Source organism: Microdochium trichocladiopsis, assembly GCF_020744255.1.
Source record: "Microdochium trichocladiopsis strain MPI-CAGE-CH-0230 chromosome Unknown B0I36scaffold_9, whole genome shotgun sequence".
Classification (NCBI taxonomy): Eukaryota; Fungi; Ascomycota; class Sordariomycetes; order Xylariales; family Microdochiaceae; genus Microdochium; species Microdochium trichocladiopsis.
In genome coordinates this window covers 1,674,819-1,691,750 of record NW_025763552.1, presented here as the reverse complement: position 1 = coordinate 1,691,750, position 16,932 = coordinate 1,674,819, and the positions used below count along the sequence as shown (strand labels likewise).

The 16,932-nt window shown below is 58.1% G+C and overlaps 7 protein-coding genes across 7 annotated transcripts; 5 read left to right on the top strand and 2 right to left on the bottom strand.

Moving 5' to 3' along the window:
• The first annotated feature begins 1,741 nt into the window (after positions 1 to 1,741).
• Positions 1,742 to 2,630, top strand: B0I36DRAFT_387327 (uncharacterized protein). Its single transcript, XM_046161163.1, has 3 exons — positions 1,742 to 2,090; positions 2,191 to 2,352; positions 2,428 to 2,630. Exons 1-3 carry the CDS (start codon positions 1,923 to 1,925, stop codon positions 2,575 to 2,577), a joined length of 480 nt encoding a protein of 159 aa, XP_046008454.1. The 5' UTR covers positions 1,742 to 1,922; the 3' UTR covers positions 2,578 to 2,630.
• Positions 2,631 to 3,550: 920 nt separating this feature from the next.
• Positions 3,551 to 4,093, top strand: B0I36DRAFT_366806 (uncharacterized protein; the record flags this gene model as incomplete). The annotated part of the gene is made up of 1 exon (XM_046159359.1): positions 3,551 to 4,093. The coding sequence occupies one exon, from the start codon at positions 3,551 to 3,553 to the stop codon at positions 4,091 to 4,093; it is 543 nt and encodes a 180-aa protein (XP_046008453.1).
• Positions 4,094 to 4,631: 538 nt separating this feature from the next.
• On the bottom strand, positions 4,632 to 5,535 carry B0I36DRAFT_332204 (uncharacterized protein). Its single transcript, XM_046155079.1, has one exon. It carries the CDS (start codon positions 5,513 to 5,515, stop codon positions 4,694 to 4,696), a length of 822 nt encoding a protein of 273 aa, XP_046008452.1. The 5' UTR covers positions 5,516 to 5,535; the 3' UTR covers positions 4,632 to 4,693.
• Positions 5,536 to 6,417: 882 nt separating this feature from the next.
• On the top strand, positions 6,418 to 6,846 carry B0I36DRAFT_332202 (uncharacterized protein). Its single transcript, XM_046155078.1, has one exon. It carries the CDS (start codon positions 6,456 to 6,458, stop codon positions 6,690 to 6,692), a length of 237 nt encoding a protein of 78 aa, XP_046008451.1. The 5' UTR covers positions 6,418 to 6,455; the 3' UTR covers positions 6,693 to 6,846.
• A 781-nt stretch (positions 6,847 to 7,627) lies between these two features.
• Positions 7,628 to 10,631, top strand: B0I36DRAFT_416756 (major facilitator superfamily domain-containing protein; the record flags this gene model as incomplete). The annotated part of the gene is made up of 4 exons (XM_046162086.1): positions 7,628 to 7,632; positions 8,341 to 8,431; positions 8,555 to 9,042; positions 9,131 to 10,631. The coding sequence occupies 4 exons, from the start codon at positions 7,628 to 7,630 to the stop codon at positions 10,272 to 10,274; spliced, it is 1,728 nt and encodes a 575-aa protein (XP_046008450.1). The 3' UTR covers positions 10,275 to 10,631.
• Positions 10,632 to 12,828: 2,197 nt separating this feature from the next.
• Positions 12,829 to 14,799, bottom strand: B0I36DRAFT_424605 (uncharacterized protein; the record flags this gene model as incomplete). Its single annotated transcript, XM_046162286.1, has 4 exons — positions 14,395 to 14,799; positions 13,742 to 14,333; positions 13,405 to 13,645; positions 12,829 to 12,842 (listed from the first exon to the last, which is right to left on the bottom strand). The coding sequence occupies exons 1-4, from the start codon at positions 14,703 to 14,705 to the stop codon at positions 12,829 to 12,831; spliced, it is 1,158 nt and encodes a 385-aa protein (XP_046008449.1). The 5' UTR covers positions 14,706 to 14,799.
• Positions 14,800 to 15,312: 513 nt separating this feature from the next.
• B0I36DRAFT_332198 (uncharacterized protein) lies at positions 15,313 to 16,556 on the top strand. The gene has a single exon (XM_046155077.1). It carries the CDS (start codon positions 15,417 to 15,419, stop codon positions 16,389 to 16,391), a length of 975 nt encoding a protein of 324 aa, XP_046008448.1. The 5' UTR covers positions 15,313 to 15,416; the 3' UTR covers positions 16,392 to 16,556.
• The last annotated feature ends 376 nt before the right edge of the window (positions 16,557 to 16,932 follow it).

The window sequence follows — 16,932 nt, the reverse complement described above, 5'->3', positions numbered from 1 at the left end:
GATAATTATTCTGGTCCATGGTGACATTTGTGGCTACGGCCTTGACCATATGGACCAATGGCACTCCCCGACCCAACCCATTTTCGCAACCTCAGACCAGAACCTTCCTGAATCAGAAGACTTGACTTAATTGACAATGATGACCCGGTCACCCAACCAATGATGTTGGCACTCGGGGAGATACGATATGTGCGCACATAAGCATGTACCCTTGTCAGCTCCGGGCAGCATCCCCTATTTCCGCGCTGTGTAGTCGCATCCGCGTGGCGCAGGAACTAGCACCGGCACATGTACAGGCACAGGCACAAGGGTTTCGGCAATTTTCCTTCTTGGGAGGTGTCTCTCTGAGGGGGCTCAGGCAGGGGGACGGTGAGCTTGGCAAATGCGCCACCCATCAGCCCTACGACAATGGGGCCACTCTTCACATGACGCTCGACCAAGTCCAGCCATCCCTGCTCATACGCACGGAAAGGGCAGGTCGAGGCGGTTCCTATTGTTACCAAGTGACAGGACGATATGGTCGCATTCGGGAGTGTTTTTGATTCGCTCCGGGTACGCTAGAGCCCCGAGGTGAGTAAAGGAACAGTTGCCTTGTTGATGGGACCGGTGAACATCGGCTACCCCTTGCGATATAGTAAACTGGTGGCTTTCTATGCTTGAACGAGTGCAAGAGTACTCCGATCCAATATCAAGCTAGATTGAGGAACGAGACGAGGATATGAATTCCAAGGGAATACACCAATTACCAAGCAATCGTAAATTCGCACTTGCTTAACAATGCTAGTGTTGGTCTTGAGACCAAGCTGAGCGAGCAATTCCTACAGCATTTCTGGCGCTCCGAGACATTCATTAATGCTTAGTCAAGGCAAGGTCACTTAAAGAAACACCCGTGTTGCCACAGATTACTAAACATGGGGCGGAGCCACTTCTTCTGGTGTCACGGCCTACTGAGCAAAGGTACCCAGTTCCGCAAAGACGCCCGTCGGCGCCGACCAGAGACTGCGCCGGTATTGCTTACACATTCACGGAACAATCTGGCAATAGTGAATATTCTCAAGGCGATAGGCAAGCGTCTCTGTTTCTTGGGACAGGCATCCAATGGCACACCAACATCTGGTTTTCCTCCACCCACGCCTGCCCGACTTCTTCGTATAGCTCGGTTCACGGCTCGGTGCGATCTGACTGTGCTTGTAGCGTAAGCAGAGTAGAATATAGCTAGTGGTTCATGCGAACACTTGGTTGCCTTTCCTTGTCACCCCATACGGCTACCTGCCCCATATGGAAAAGCGTGCCTTGCGTGATTTCTTTCGTTTTTGCCGCTTCAATTATCGTTGTGATTCGCACAAATTTGTTGTGCGGCGCATAGTCAATGCTGACCCGGCAACGTGGCGCTTCGGTACTCGGCGTTCTTCCGCTTCGGGAGTGTGTCACGTATTCCTCGGGCTAGCTTGCCAGGTATGTCAGCAGGAGCAAAACAGTTCATTGCATGTGCTAACCGTGTCTCACCGGCGTAGACAATGTTTTGTGCCGACTGTGCAGGAGGTTGCGGGGCCTCGCGGGGGCTGACAGAAGGCCTTGGTGACCCCGGGAACCCCAGGAACGGCGTAAGACAGCGGAGATCACCGAAGGGCTTCAGCCCACTGCCGATGGCCGGCGCTGGCTCCGAGACGGTGTCGTGTCAGCCGCACGTCAAGTCCCAAGACACAGTCTTGAACAAGACTCGGTAAAAGACAGATTTGTTGCGTGCTGTTGTCAAGGGAAATGTAATCACTTTCCGTCTCAGACGTGTGTAAGACTACAACGGCCAGCTCCGCGGCTTTAAAATTTGCCAATTCTTTCAGGTCACCCCGGCCTCCAACGCCTCTATCAGACAGACCGCCGTTTCTCGCTTGACGCAACCTCAGCGATCACCGCAGCTCATCATGGGAGACTTTGGAGACATCAAGAAGCAGCGCCTCCTGCGCATGACGCTGTCGCACTACAAGAACGAGGAGTGCAGCGAGGAAGAGATGCATCGCTTCGCGACCGAGGAGCACGCCGTCAACGCCGCCAAGATCCACATCCGGCACGGCATGGAGGCATATGGCATTGTAAGCTTGTACTCTTTTTCCCTCGGTTCTCACTGTACCTTCTCGTGCCGCATTTTGAGGTCGCGGGGTAAAGCTAAAGTAGATCCTACTCTTCTAACAGGTCTTCACCCCTGCGAGCTTCCGCCAGGCTTCCAAGCAGCTCAATGCTGCGCTGGGCGACAAGTGGGTGATTCGCGACTATGACCTGCAGGTCGAGTTCTACTTTCGCGACATGGCGACCTTGTCTGCGCTTGCGGCGGATGCAGACTTTCAGGCGATGCAGGTAAGTTCAATCAAGGGCCTGCTGTTTTGCTAATGTGTAGAAAGGCGTCATTAACTAATTCATTTTGATATCCAGGCCCTTGAAGGCCCAATTGTTAGCCGCACGCACGTGGAGCAGAGCATTGGCTGGGTTGAGACGTACATCCAGGACGGCAAGCTGGTCAATGTGACTGCGGACGGGAAGCCCACGTACCCCAAGTTCAAGGAAATGAGCGTTGCGCCTTAGATCCAGTCATTATTTCTCGTTTGCAGTTGATTTCATGCCGATTTTCACTGGACAATACAATTTATCTCATTTACTGCATGTGCTTTATACTTGAAAGAACAGCTTTTTTTTGATGAGAGATGTCAAATAATGAAATTATAAATATTCTTGCCAAATACTTTTGTTAATCATATTCCTAAAAAGACATCGAGCGAATTTTCGTACGTCACTAAAAGGCTCTACTCCAAAGCAATTACTGGAACTGTGAGAGCTTCAAGTTCATACAGGCTGGACAAGTGTGCTTCGTGGTCTCGTCGCGCGGTTAAACCCAGCGCCGAAAGTTGGTCAGCATAACTCCATTTGGCCGGCTGTCCCCGCGTGCATTTCAAAGCTGACAACACTGCCTGACGAACACTTTATTGGTCAGCATCGCTCTCGGTGAGACTGTGCCCTTGGCTTGTGCCGGTGGCTGGAGGTGGCGCTCCAATTGACCGACAACATGCAGCTCGAGGCATCCGGCGATCGGAAGGAAACTCGGCGCAACACAGGCCGGCAACAAAACGTTCGGCTGACCAACACAGCTGGCTTCGGGCATGTCCGCCCGCCTTCATGCTCGGAGAGGCAGTTGTTGCCTCTGCTGCCTGCCATAGCATTGTCGGGTAGTTGCTATCAAGCCAGTGACCGGCGTGTCAGGTCCCTGGAAACGGCCCGGTGCATGTCCTAAGCAGGGGGGGCGTCTCAACCAGCCCGGCATATTGGCCACGGCATTTCCAGCTTCCCCTGCTTCATTTAATCATTATGCCAAAGTAAACCCAAGAAAAGACACACAATTCTCGCTTCTGATTTTAATCAAGGCATTCAAGCAGGACGTTCCAGTCTCACCACTCCAGAGCATTTCTATTGTGCTCACTGTCCATGCCCATTTACTAGACAAATATCCACGCAGTAGTATCAAGACCGCTCACACAAGCACTTTCTCCATCCAGCCAACACCATGGCAGATCAAGCCCAGACCACCATGCTCCTCACCACGTTCCTCCGCCTCGCTCCAGTCCTGACCTCTGCCGTAGGCGCGACTTACTCGTACGCCTTCTCCGTCTTCTTCGGCGGCTTCCGCCACCCGGAGATGGCCCCCTCGGCCAAATGGGCTTCCATGCCGCACTGGTTTCGCAGCGTGCGCGCCGCGAGCCTGCGCACCATCTTTGGCGCGTACAACTCGAGCATCGTGCTAGGTGGGGCCAATGCGCTTCTGTTTTGGCCCTCCTCCTCTACGAATGTAGCGGCCGGGCCAATGTCTTGGTCTCGAGGCCTGTACGTTGCCGGCACGCTCCTCACCGTCGCGTACTACCTGTACACGATCACGCTGCGCCTCGTTCCGCTCAACTTCACGCTGAGTGACGACAAGGCGGCTGTCGCGGACCGCGCGGCCGCCGAGGAGAAACTGGCGCGGCTGGACGGGCGGAGGACCGCGCTCACGGGGGTGCCGGCGGCGGTTTGTTTCTTCGTGGCCGCGGGGCTGTGGGCTGGCGGGTTGTGATTTGTGGCCGAAGCGGCGATTGCAAGTGACGGTGGCAAAAATTTGGATATGCTTGGTTTCGAATGGAGGGACAGGGCGAAGTATGAAGCGCTGCGTGGACGAGGCACTGGTTGAAGGGACTGAGCGTTCGGGGGATGAAAGAGGATGGCGCGCTCTGGTGGCCAGGTTGGAAAGGGATGATAAGCAGTTGTGCTTTTGGTTGAGAGGATCAGTTTTGAGAGACTAAAGCGCAATTGTACGCCAAATTGGTCGAACATCTCGACCACCTACAATCACATCTCATTGAGCTTTTGGTAGATAAGAAGCCGATCTGGCGGCTTTATCGTGGATCGCGAACATGGTCCTACCCGTTCGAAACGTATTTTTCTCAGATCGGCGTCTTTGCAAATTCCTACTTCGATGCTAATAAGAACTCCCGCTAATATGATCGTGTCCCCCTCATAAATCATGACGGCATGTCATCGTGCGCAGTCGTAACACAGGCCTGAGCCACGTCTGTCTATAAGACCCATCTCAAAGTTTCTTGCAGGGACCACTATCTCTCTCTCTCTCTCTCTCTCTCTCTTTCAAAGCCATCATTTTCATCTCTTCCCTCCTCATTCACCCTCTCAGCGCAGCCTTGATCCCCGCCACCCTCCTCATGGCGGCCTTCTCGCGCGCCCGGATCGCCTGCACCGCCAGGTCGGGCACTATGCTCAGCGACAGGCCCCCAAAGCACTCCCAGTTGCCCCGGTACCCCAGGGTGGCCTTCTTGCTCACCGCGTCCGATACGAGGTCCCTGGCGCGCGTCAGCATCGTCTCGATCAGGTGGATCATGAAGAGCTGCTGGGTCTTTGACTGCGCGGACAGGGAAAAAGTCCCGATGGACCAGCCGGGGAGGTTGAAGGCGGCGTTCATCCCGCTGCCGCTGCTGCTGCTGTTGCCGTTGTTGTTGCCGTTGCTATTGCCGCCCATGCCAGATGACGAAGATGCTCGCGGTCGGCCACCCGCGGTGTTGGAAGCCGAGGAGGTTGACGTTAGTGATAACGCGGAGGAGGCTGGTGCCCGTGCAGCGGTTATGGCGGCTGGCCTCGAACCCTGCTGGCAGTGCAGTTGAATGTGTTGCAGGATCCGGTCATATATCTCCAGGAGGCGCAGATACGTCGAGAAGATGAGCAGCTCTGATGCCGCGTCGAGAGATAGGCAGTCTGGTGTGAGGGGGCTGATGGGTGTGCTGGTGAAGGGCGGCGGCAATCGGGGAAGCAGCTCGGCGAGCGTCTCGACAAAGACCTCTGAGAGGTGGAAGACCTGGTCGATGGGACACCTGAACTGTGTCTGCTCGTCCCTGGAGGCGGGGGCGGGTAGCTCCCTAGCACCGTCATCGTCGTCATCGTCGTCGTCGTGGTCGGGACTGACGATGGGCATGACCTGCAGATGCTCCATGAGCGTCAGGCCAACGTCGGAGACTTTCCTCATGTAGTAGTCCAGAGAAGGGAAGGATGCGGCAGCGTGGTCTTGTTTGTGGTGAGTTCGCGGCGGCGGTGGTGGTGACGGGGAGGGTTCCAGTTGTCCAAGCTGGTTTGAGGCGGCTGCCACATCGAGGCCGCTATGTGACATGGGCGTCGAGGATGGGCCCGAGGATATGGCAGAGGAAGACGAGCTGAGTAGGGTATTGGCAGCTGTCGAGGCAAGCCTGTTGTGACGGCCGGCACCCGCCGCCCGCGAGTTGTACGAGGATGACGAGGGTGGGGAGGGCCCGCTGCTATCCCCAGGGGCGTCGTCCAACGTGATATCCATGTCCGTGTCGTGGAGTAGGAAGAGCTGGTCAAAGGCCGCCTGGTCGTGGAAGTCGGGCAGGACATCGAAGCGGGTGGCCGCCGATATAGCGGCCAAGTCCGGGCGTGTGGTGGCGGTTGTGGTTGTGGTGGTTGGGGTGGTGGTGTGCCAGATGAGGCCTGGGCCGCCGGTGGTGCTGTCGAGCAGGGTTTGTGCCGCAGCCATGCTGTCGGCGCCGGCTCTGCGCTGATGTGAAGTGTTTGTCAGAGTGGCGGCCGTGTACGCCCTGCTGCTGGCCAGGGCCGCTGATGATGACGAAGACGAAGCCGTCACGAGCTCCATACAATGCTCCCCCTGGCCCTGGCCCGGGCCCTGCGATGACTGCGGCCTGTGTCTTGGGATGCTGCTGGTGCCGTTGCTCTTGTGCCGCTGGGGCCGTGACGCCGGGCTCGAGGAGCACGGGACGGCGGCCTGGATGCAGCGCTGGCAGGCATCGTCGTCGTCGTTCTCGCGCAGGCAGCGCAGCTTGCTCTTGTGGCAGCGGTCACAGGCACGCCGCAGCTGGTACTGCCGCGCCGGTTGCACGTGGATCATCCTGTGTGGTAGGATGGATGGACAGCACTATACCCACGTACTCTATGACCTGATCAGGTCTGCTCTGGACTGGTTCCGGACCGGCCCCCCGCCCCGTCCGCCTTGGCTGCTGGGTGCGGCCGTGTCGTGGCACCCGGCACGACGTCGTCTCCCGTCCGTGGCACCAGGTCTCGTCTCGTGCGGCACGCAGAAAGGGGCGGCGGCGCGAAGCAGAGCAGAGCAGCGCAGGTTGCCGAGCAAGCTCGACTGAGGACGGAGCAATCTCGAAATCGTAGACTGGAACCGGCACAATCACCGAGGAGACGGGCTGCTGCCGCCGCGACGACTGCCACGAGACTTTTAAGCAGATCGTCCGCGCGTCCCCGTTTCCCGTGTTGTCTTCGTGGTGACACTGGGAGGAGGAGCTGGAGATGCCATTCGTCCGCAGACCCTGGGGCTGACATGCCAGAGTCCTGCAGAAAGTCGCAGTGCTGGTGGACCCCCTGAATTCCAGCCCCTGGAAGGGTTTGTTGGTCCAGTTGTCCAGTGGTCCAGTGTGCCAAGCCACGTGTGAATCCACACAAAGTTGGTGCGCCGTAAAGGGCTACGCGATATAAGGCGAGCCCTCGCGACGCCAGGACGCTACTTTGACAAGCAGACTAATCGTCAGCTCTGCCACAACTGCTGTAATCATGCACATGGTCTCAGACAGCACATCATCTTGCACGTGGATGTGGTGATCGTCTCGGCTGTCCCATACCATGCTAAGGCAGGACCCCGCGGGGTCCTAGAACGACAAGAGACATCGCCCCTGTCCATCCCCGGACTGGGTGACACGCCCTTGTGACTGGGGTGTTCAGAGTTCCATGCCTCGGTGTTTGCGTCACGTCTGGGTCTTGCGCAACGTTGCGTTAAGGCTCTGCCTGCCTTTGGAGGTAATGCGAGGATAAGACGGCCAGAGCGCGATGCCGAAACCGGCGACGCTGAGGCTGCGCTTGTGGTGAGACAGATTTTCTCTCAGACTCCGCGGGCGCACAAGAGGCGGGTCCTTGGTTCACCAGAGAAACCGGAAGACAGGGCTGACCCCAATTATTCCCGCTCTCAAGGCTTGGCCCGGGGCGGCTCCATCAGCCGCATCGTGGACGATGACCTTCTCGAAGACGACAATCGTGACACAGCCAGGCTTGGCGTAGGCAGGGAGTCACAATGTCGCACAAGCCTAGACTAACTTCATCGCTGTGACCCGGGTCGAGCCCTAGAAGTACGGACCAACTGCCAGGAACGGTAAAAGCCTCGGGCTTGCAAATGGCACATGCAAGGCGACGCGACGGCTGTGCCTGGGACGCTCTCGTCGCTCTCGTGGCCTTGTTTTTCAGTGCGGCGGCCACATCTCGCAACCAAGCTTATGCTGCGCCACCAGCCTGCGTTCCCGAGCGCCTCTAGCAACGGCGGGCCGTGCCTAGCGGCTGCAGCGTTCTGAAGGTGGAGGCAGGGCTGCTTACTGTGCTGGTGCTGTGCAAGCCTTCACTCGCAAGGCAGCTGAAATGCTTGGGCGGGGCCGTGGACGCAGGCACCAGCCAGGCCAGGGACGGAAGGCTTGTAGAGGCTCGGCAGGGTCGTTTGCCATCGGCGGCTGACAGTGCTCGGCGGGTACCAGACCAGGCAACTCGCCGACCTGGACAAATCAAGGGAGGAGGGGGAGTCGCCGAGTCGGCGTCTTGCCCCATTCGGCGAGTTGCCTCTTCGGGCAGCGTCTACCAACCAACAGGCGCGTCCTGAGCTTGATGATTTCCAATCTATTGTCTGTCATCAAGGGATGCGTAAAATACCCAGCCATTTGCGGGAAGCTGATTACGAAATCATGGATACAACGAGCTTTCCAGATTGTAGTGCTTCATCTTTATTGTTCGTGCTCACAGGACGCCCATCTCTGCGACCACTTCTGCCCAGATATCACTCGAGCAGGAATCGGATATTGCCCAACACACTACCACGACATTGAGCAAAACAGTCCGGCTTACACCAATTCCCAGCATAATGGCGACTCATCACGAGTCTTCAACCGAGACGGACAACAGGCCAGCCATGCCATCTAGCAGCGCGGCAGAGCCCGTCAACGCCCCTAGCCCCAAGGGCTGGCGCTTCTGGGTCATCTTCCCGACCCTGATGCTCGTCTCGCTGCTCGTAGCTGTCGAGTCAACCGTCACGTCCACCGCGCTCCCCTTCATTGTGCACGAGCTCAACGCCGGCGAGCTCTATGTGTGGTTCGTCAATGCCTACTTCCTCACCAGCGCCGCCTTCCTGCCCCTGTTTGGCCAGCTCGCCGACATCTTTGGCCGCCGCTGGGTCTTCATCTCGGTCGTCGCCATCTTCACACTGGGCAGCGGCATCGCGGGCGGCAGCAACACGGCAACCATGCTCATTGCGGGCAGAGCGGTGCAGGGCATTGGCGGTGGCGGCATCAACCTGTGCATCGAGCTGGTTGTCAGTGACCTGGTGCCACTTCGCGAGCGCGGCAATTACATGGCCCTGCTTTTTGCCTTTTTTGCCCTCGGCACTGCCATGGGGCCATTCGTCGGTGGAGTCTTGGTTGAGCGTTCGTCGTGGCGCTGGGTGTTCTGGTGAGTTTTGCCTGATTATCGTTGTTTTATCTTCACGCCGTACATCCAACACAGTAGTGGCTATTCCTGACACAAAGCATTGTCCCAGGCTCAACCTGCCCCTCGGCGGCGTCGCCCTCATCTCCCTCCTCATCTTCCTCCGCGTCAAGTACGACCGCACCACGGCCATGAGCGAGCGCCTGAAGCGCATCGACTACATTGGCACCCTGATCCTCGTCGGTGCCGTCACCTCTGTCCTGATCGGCCTGTCCTACGGTGGCACGCTGTACGCCTGGTCCGACGCGCGCATCATCGTGCCCCTGGTGCTGGGCATCCTGGGCCTCTTCGTCTTCCACGCCTACGAGACGGCCAGCTGGGTGAAATACCCGACCCTCCCCGAGCAGGTCTTCCGCCGCCGGACCCCCGCCGCAGCCCTGCTGCTCGCCTTCCTGAGCTTCATGCTGCTCTTCTGGGCCATCTACTTCCTCCCCGTGTACTTCCAGGCCGTCCTGCTCGCGGGCAGCACCCAGTCCGGCGTGTGGCTGCTCCCCACGGTGCTCGTCGAGGTGCCCCTCGCCGTCGTCGGCGGCGCCCTCGTCACCAAGACAGGGCGGTACAAACCCTTGCACCTGTTCGCCTTCGGCGTCATGACCCTCGGCTTCGGCCTGTTTGCGCGCTTCGACCGCTGGACCTCGACCGCCGAGTGGGTCATTGTGCAGATGCTCCCGGCCTTTGGCGTCGGCTTCATGATGTCGACCAACCTCCCCGCCGTGCAGGCCGACTTGCCCGAGGAGCAGGTCGCCGCTGCCACCGCGGCGTTCAGCTTCATGCGCGCGTACGGGTCCATCTGGGGCGTCGCGATCCCGGCCGCGGTGTTCAACGCGCGGTTCGCGGTCGAGGCGTACCGGATTACTGACGAGGCGGTGCGGGACCGGCTCAGCGATGGTGAGGCGTATAGTTATGTCACTGCCGCGCTGATTGGCACTTTCACACCCGAGACGCGGGACCAGGTCGTGGATGTGTTTACCCGGGCGCTGAAGGTTACCTGGCTGGCGAGCATTGCGCCGGCCGCGCTGGGTTTTGCACTCGTGTTCATGGAGAAGGAGGTTGTGCTGCGGACGGAGCTGGATACTAAATTTGGGCTCGAGGATGGGCAGAAGGGCGGCAGCGGCGGCGCCGGGTCTTCGGATGTCGAGTCGGATGCTGCGGCTGGCCCGGTACAGGTGAAAGAGAAGACCACCAGCAGTGCTTGAGAGGGGTCGTGGACGTCGGAAGGAGCTTTCGAAAGGGTGCCCACCCGCGGTCAGGTGAAAGCGGAAGTCCTTGCAGTTGTCCCCTTGTATCAATAGCATGATGGTGGCTAGAGGACTGAGTCTGTCCAGTGTCATGTACGAAGCTTTAGTGGTCTGTAGTAATGAAGGAGTCTCTTAGAATATGACATCTACAATATGGCTCTGTATGTGAAATGCAAGGTTGAAGTGCCTTTGCGACCTCTGGCTGACTGTTATGCTGTACCTGAGTAGGGGTACCGGTCTAATTTTGGCGCGCGAAGAATGATTCCCCAGAATACAGCTGCATGCCGGCAGCCCCTTGAGGATAGAAGGATCAGAGCTTTCTGACGAGGGGAATGGGTGTACGGATACTGATCCAACGGGGTTATTAATTAACAAAGCAATTTCCAACATGCCCAGGTGATCACAGATTCCATCTGGAAGCATGCTGCCATGTTCAAGAAGCAGAATAATTATCTAATGCCAGTCCCCGTTCCGACCGCATCGGCGACGGGATTCTCAAACAAGTCGGATACCTCATGCGAGACATGAGCTGCAGCGATGACGTTACGTTATGGGGCAGCATGGCGAGCGTTGCGGTCAGAACTAGAACCCTTTGAGTATCGTAGCCTTCTGGTGGGAGGCTTCTGCATGACGTGCCCTCGAGTGTTGTTCGAGTCACCACGTGCTCATGCCGATTGGGCGAATCCCGGCCTTTGTGGCAAGCCCTTGCGCTTGGAACTGCTAAACTGAAGCTCATTGCTGTCGTGTTCTGGCACCGGCTGGTCTGCGGGTGGCAATTCCACGAGTGGTGGTTATATGCTGCCAAGCAATTGCGTCAACTCCTGGATTCGGATTCCGAGCCGGGAATGATTGCCTTGGTCGCCGAGTGCCTCATAGACATCCTGCAGGAGCCAGAGAGTGTCCCGCCAAAAGAGACGTTCCTTGGCTGGCGGTGTTGAAGCATCATCAGCTTTGACGAGTTGTTCGAGTACAGCGACTGCCTCTTGAACTTCTGCACATGCTAAATATGCGGAAGCGAGGTCCCGATGTGAACGCGGCCACCCAAACCCATTGGGTGGCAGGTGTGGGGATCGCAGCTCGACGACGTGCTGGAGGAGAGGGAGTGCATCTGTGGGCTCGCCGCTCTGTAGGTATGTCAGGGCAAGGTCCAGTTGTGCAGTCAGCAGGTCGGGATGCTGGGATGACAGGGTTGACTGCCGCACGGAAGCCACGTGCTGGAGCAAGGGCAGTGCCCTCTGTGGCTGGCCAGATTTGAAGTATGCCGTCGCGAGAGTGTGTTCAGTGTTCAGTCGGTTTGGGTCCCCTGGTGGCAGCGTTTTCTGGCGGGCAAGTGCTCGCTCGCAGTGTTCGATGGCTCGTTCTGGCTGCCTGTGTCGATAGGCATGCCCAAGCCAGGATTGGATGCGGGCCCAATCGGGGTGCCCCTTCGAGACCGCGCCCGCCGCGAGCCGCACAACTTGGAGAGCACGCCGATGCTGCCCGGCTCCGCTAAGCGCGCCCCCAAGCTCCAGTTGTGCTCCCACTAGCAACTCGTCAGTGGCCGGGCGACTCTGCTCCAACCAACTAACGACCTGCTCCAGTAATGACAGGGCGGTTTCGAGCTGGCCAGTATGCCTGCATGCGTTTGCGAGGCGTCGTTGTGCCCACAGCCACTCATTGCTGCCTTCGGGATACAGTGCAGTGACGCCCTCGCTGCACACCCGCGCCCATCTCAGCGCGTCGTCATACCGCCCATCCCAGCCCTGGCAAAACGACACGTCATGCGCAAGCCAGAACCGGGCTTCCGCGCGCTCTACCTCGCTGGTCGCCAGCACGCGCAGCGCATGCGGCATGTACGCCCTCCATCGCACGCGCGCCCAGGGGGTCGCCTCCCGGAAATACATTTGGCGCTCTAACAAGTCCAGAGTGTTCAGGGTCGCCTTGTGAGCCAGACCCTCTTGCGAGACCCAGCTCCGGATCGCCAGGTGTACTAGGCTGTGCATGTCGTACACATCGCCCTCCCGCTTCGTCAGAAACGTATAGCCGAGCAGTGTACGGATCGTGTTGTCAAGTACCACCATGGATCGTCCGACCATCGGCAGAATCGACTTGGGGATCGCCTTGGGCTCGATCCGAGACAGAAACATGAGAAGCTGCACTGTCGGGCTGAGGGCCTCCTCTCCCTCGCCTCTCTCTCTTTCGTCTCGCTGCCTCATCTCGTCCAACGAGACCAGCCAGGTCCTCATGACGGCATGGTGCTGCTTCTCGGGCGGGTAGTGCTCTGACAGATTGCTCTCAAAGCTCAAGAGCTGGATCGCCTCCTCTTCTCGGCCCTGCAGATAGCCAAGATAGTCCCGGATCGACGTGTGGTTTCCATTCAAGTATGCTGCCGCCTGCGTGATAGCTAGTGGTAGTGCTTCGAGAGCCGATAGCAACCGTGCGCACGACTCTTCGCTGTAGTCGGGCACCCTACTGCTGTTGAGAGACTTTTCCAGAAGCTGTCGACCCTCATCCATCGGCATGTCACTGATGCTCACGAGGATCGTGCTCGAGTTGATCATAGTAGCCACCTCTTCGGTACGCGTCGTGATCAACGTGATACCCTCATCGCTATACGGCAGGTGCCTGCGCAGACCCTTGACAAGGTCAATGTCGTCCACGTTATCAAGAACGATTAGCCACTTGCCGGCCAAGTGACTCCGTGACAGGTAGTCCTTCAGCTGCTGCTTCACGTCACGCTTCTGCCCACCACCAGTGTCGTCCAGGGTGAGCCCAAGTTCGCGAAGAATCTCTGAGCACGACTGGTCGAACATCTCCTCGCTCAGTGCAGAGATCCAGAATATCGAGCAGTCGGGCCTGTGCTGCCGCACCCAGTACGAGAACTCGAGCGCGACCTGCGTCTTGCCCATTCCGCCGAGTCCGACCAGAGCGACCGTGTCGTGGCTCTTGCCCTGGCCGTCTCCCTGGATCTTGGGAAAGCAGGCATCACGCAGCTGTTCCAGAATCGATTGCCGGCCAGTGAATCTCCTGTTTTGCCTCATCGGGATCAAGGTCGTGACCTTTGGGGTCGGGAGGGGCATGTGACTGGAGCCCGGCGCTGGGTCACTACTGCTGTGGTATGCCGCGGCGGTGGACTCGTTGATGGCCCGCCGCGAGATGCGCAGAAGCCTCTGCAGCACGACATCGTACCAGGGGTCCTGTGCCGCGAACTTGACGATCTCAGAGTGCGTACGGTCGATGGCACACGTGTGGTTCTGCTTATCCGGCGTGTCGAGCAGGCACTGCGTTGCAGAAGTGACTGATACCAGGATGGAAGACAGGCCAGTCATTGTCCAGCGGCCGTCCGTTTTCTGCGTGACTTGCTGGTCAGCGTCCATGCTCTTTGCGCGCAAGATAAGAAACATGCAAGGATCAAACTGGAGCGTGTCCCGAGTAGGAAAGCTTACCACTGCTGTAGGCGATTCCAAGGTCTCGTAGAAGCAGAAGACCTCCCGCCGCTGCGGGCCCATCGTCTCGAGCGCGCCTGGAAAATGTCGCTGCTGCCGGGTCAGAAATTGCGAGTTGGTCTGGCCGATCGACAGCACGAGCTCCCTGTTCGGCCCCTTCCCGGCCATCGTCATCAACGAGGCGTTGTCCATGCCGGCATGAGGCACGCCGAAGAACACGAGGCCATAGATGGTTCTGCGCACTCTCTCGGCGTCGGCGTCGCTTGACGCTGCCAGGGATATTATGGCCTCCTTGAGCACCAGGCCTCCCAGGCTGTGGGAGATGAAGACCACGGGCCGCGCCACAGCTCCGGGCGGGGTGAGGCCTGACAGCTGCTCGCGAAACGGGCCCGCGATGTCATCGACATTTTGCATGCTCTTGCTGGCCGCGACGCGCGACAAGTATCCATAGATGAGAACCCGGGCCATCGGCCGCCCGGTCTCCTGGTTGACAATGTGGCGAGGCAGCGCGTCGCGTAGCCACATGTGCTCTCCGCCGCACTCCTTGAACGAGCCGAAAGCATGACCGCCGAGGCCCGAAATGGCAACGATGCTGCCCTTCACGGTTAGCTTCAGACCGTTCCCATGTTGTGCCTCGTGAGGTCGGAGCTCACTCAATCTTGTGATCCTCGGGGGGTGGTGCGAAGAGGGTAGTGAAGCCCAGGAACTCGTCGTCGAGAGCCGGGCTCCCGTACTGCCCCGTGTGGTTGGTGCACGGCGGCAACGATTCCGCAACCGTTGCTTCCCCATTCGTGAAGCTAACAGTGGCCGTCTGAGAATGTCCGTGATGCTCAGTGGCGAGCGAGTGGACTGTGCAATCGGCACATCCCTGATCGTCCTCGCTCAGCAGCCTTCGTAGGCAGTCATCGCTGCAGCGCAGATCGAGCCCTCGAACGCGCCATGTGTTCTTTTTGCGTGCGGCCATGGGTCAGCAGTGATGCTGAAGGCCACGGAGTCGTGCGCATATGGCTACTGGCGAACGGAGCGCCGAACAGGCCGAGCTGCCACGCGATCGATTCTTTGGTTCAATGCGAGAGAAGAGAACAGGGAGAACGAATATGGAGAGCTCAATGGCGACGCAGGCGCCGAGTGGGAGGGCGGCAGGAGGTGGACACATCAGCTCCGAACCAACACTCCATCAAGGCGGTGCCGTCTACCTTGCATAAGCCCCCGCAACTCTCAAAGCCGGAGCCTGAGAGTGGCTATCCTCGGGCACTACAGCACGGTGGCTATGCGATACAATGCTCTCTGATTCGCTCACAGCTTGCAGGGACTGCTCAGGTGCGCCTGTGTCGACAAGGGTTAGGGGATTTGGGGTCCTACGACCAGTGGTGTTGGGCCGCCACTCGACGCTTCACAGCCAACCATTACAGAGCCTGCTTTTCCAGCCGGCTGACCGTTATCATCTTGCTGTGGATATGCAATACTGGGAGGCTTGGCAAGTCTGCCTCGAGAGTCAGCCGGACAGCGTACCCGTAGTCTAGAAACTACGCAAGAAAGCGGCAGCCCGCCACTCCCCCAGCCACAACGCAGTACCAACGCACCCTTGAGGCAGTGGCATGGGTTCAGTCTGACAAATTCCCGACATCACCAAACCGCTAAGTCCGATGCCGAGAAACAGACACCAGACCACACCATGAATGAATTCCAGATAAAGGCTCGACCGCCGCCATTCCTGAAGGATAACGCCGTGCGCCGTTGGGCGGAAGATGACGTTGAGTGGCCGGCCACATTCCAATGCGGCGATGATCTCGAGGACCCCGCATCCAATGTGCTGACCTTCCTTGCCCTCGATCTGCAGACTGTGAAACTAGACAGTCTACACAAGCATCTATGGCTAGCTGGACTAATGCGGCCAGCGCGTCCGCTTCATCGGCAGCGTCTGCTGGGACGCACAATTCTCATCACCGAGCGGCCAGATGAACACCTAGTGTGGCACGAGAAATCGATCTTTATCAAGCCGCTGCCCGAGTGCCTCCTAAGCTACGAATTCTGGACGACCAGCATCTGCCCTCACGAGGCCTTGTATCGCAGTGCCTCAGGGATCTTGCGGTCGTACACCTGGCTCATACGCTCCAAGTCCGACCTCACGATCGCACACGAGACTGGCCTTCTGCCCGCCGATGTTGACTGGACCTCTTGGACGCTTATCGCACGAGACGTCATCCGGCACCAGAACCACGAGAAGACGTGGCGCATGGACGGCGCCGACCAGCACCGATATAGCTACGGCGAGCTTCGCCTGTCCCGCCTCAACACGCTCTGCCGTGTCCAAGCGGCTGCGAGACTGTCCGCCCGAGATTTCGTGGGCGGCTACATGACGGGCTCACAGAGGTACACGACCCTCTTCGAGCGCAACTTTGGCTGGCTGCTGGCCGTGTTTGTGTACATCACGGTCGTGCTCTCGGCGATGCAGGTCGCGCTAGCGACAGGGCGGTTCGAGGAGGACGAGCGGTTCCAGCAGTTCTCGTACGGCGTGGCAGTCGCGTCTATCGCCCTTGTTGCCGCGGCGACCGCCCTCGCGCTCTTGGTCTGGGCTGGGCTTTTCTGGTTCCACCTACTCTCGAGCGTCTACTATAACAGGCGGGTAGTATCGCGTGGACAGCCGTGAGAAGAAGCATTATTTCAAGGGGATGCTCCTCGCGTATTACACAAATCTTTAATAGGCTCATGCATGATAAGAAACACATGGATATTCATCCAAGTACACTACAGAAAAAGCCGTCTATACAGGACAAAATTAGGATTGGAGAAACTGGAGTTCCACAATTTGTACCAGGACTTCATTGTGTCTTTGCCGACTGAGTTGATGTAAATTTGGAGCTTGCTAGTTATGCTTTAACCCTAGACCAGAACGAGCTTGGAACAAACCTCCAAAGTCCGCCCGCTGCGAACTCGGGAGCCAGAGTTCCAAAATGTGTCTGAAGTTAAGCCCATGGACCATATGGAGTCCTAGACTAATCGAAGCTTCCTAGGGAGCGCGAGAACTACCTTTATACTGGGCCCCTCACACAACAACAATGATCACGTTCGCTGAAAACACGCAAGTCTGGTCTTAGGAGTACCTTGAACTTGGTGTCCAGGGCAGACTGACTGGCATGGAATCTCAAATACATTTCTGTTTCGGGAACTAACCCATGCCGAGGACTACA

Excerpts from the sequence above, each read along its gene's own strand:
- B0I36DRAFT_332202 (XM_046155078.1), top strand. The coding sequence starts at position 6,456 with ATGGATGGACAGCACTATACCCACGTACTCTATGACCTGATCAGGTCT.
- B0I36DRAFT_332198 (XM_046155077.1), top strand. The coding sequence starts at position 15,417 with ATGAATGAATTCCAGATAAAGGCTCGACCGCCGCCATTCCTGAAGGAT.
- B0I36DRAFT_387327 (XM_046161163.1), top strand. The coding sequence starts at position 1,923 with ATGGGAGACTTTGGAGACATCAAGAAGCAGCGCCTCCTGCGCATGACG. Across the intron at positions 2,091-2,190 it reads GCATGGAGGCATATGGCATT|GTCTTCACCCCTGCGAGCTT; the intron begins GTAAGCTTGTAC and ends CTCTTCTAACAG. Across the intron at positions 2,353-2,427 it reads CAGACTTTCAGGCGATGCAG|GCCCTTGAAGGCCCAATTGT; the intron begins GTAAGTTCAATC and ends TTTGATATCCAG.
- B0I36DRAFT_332204 (XM_046155079.1), bottom strand. The coding sequence starts at position 5,515 with ATGGAGCATCTGCAGGTCATGCCCATCGTCAGTCCCGACCACGACGAC.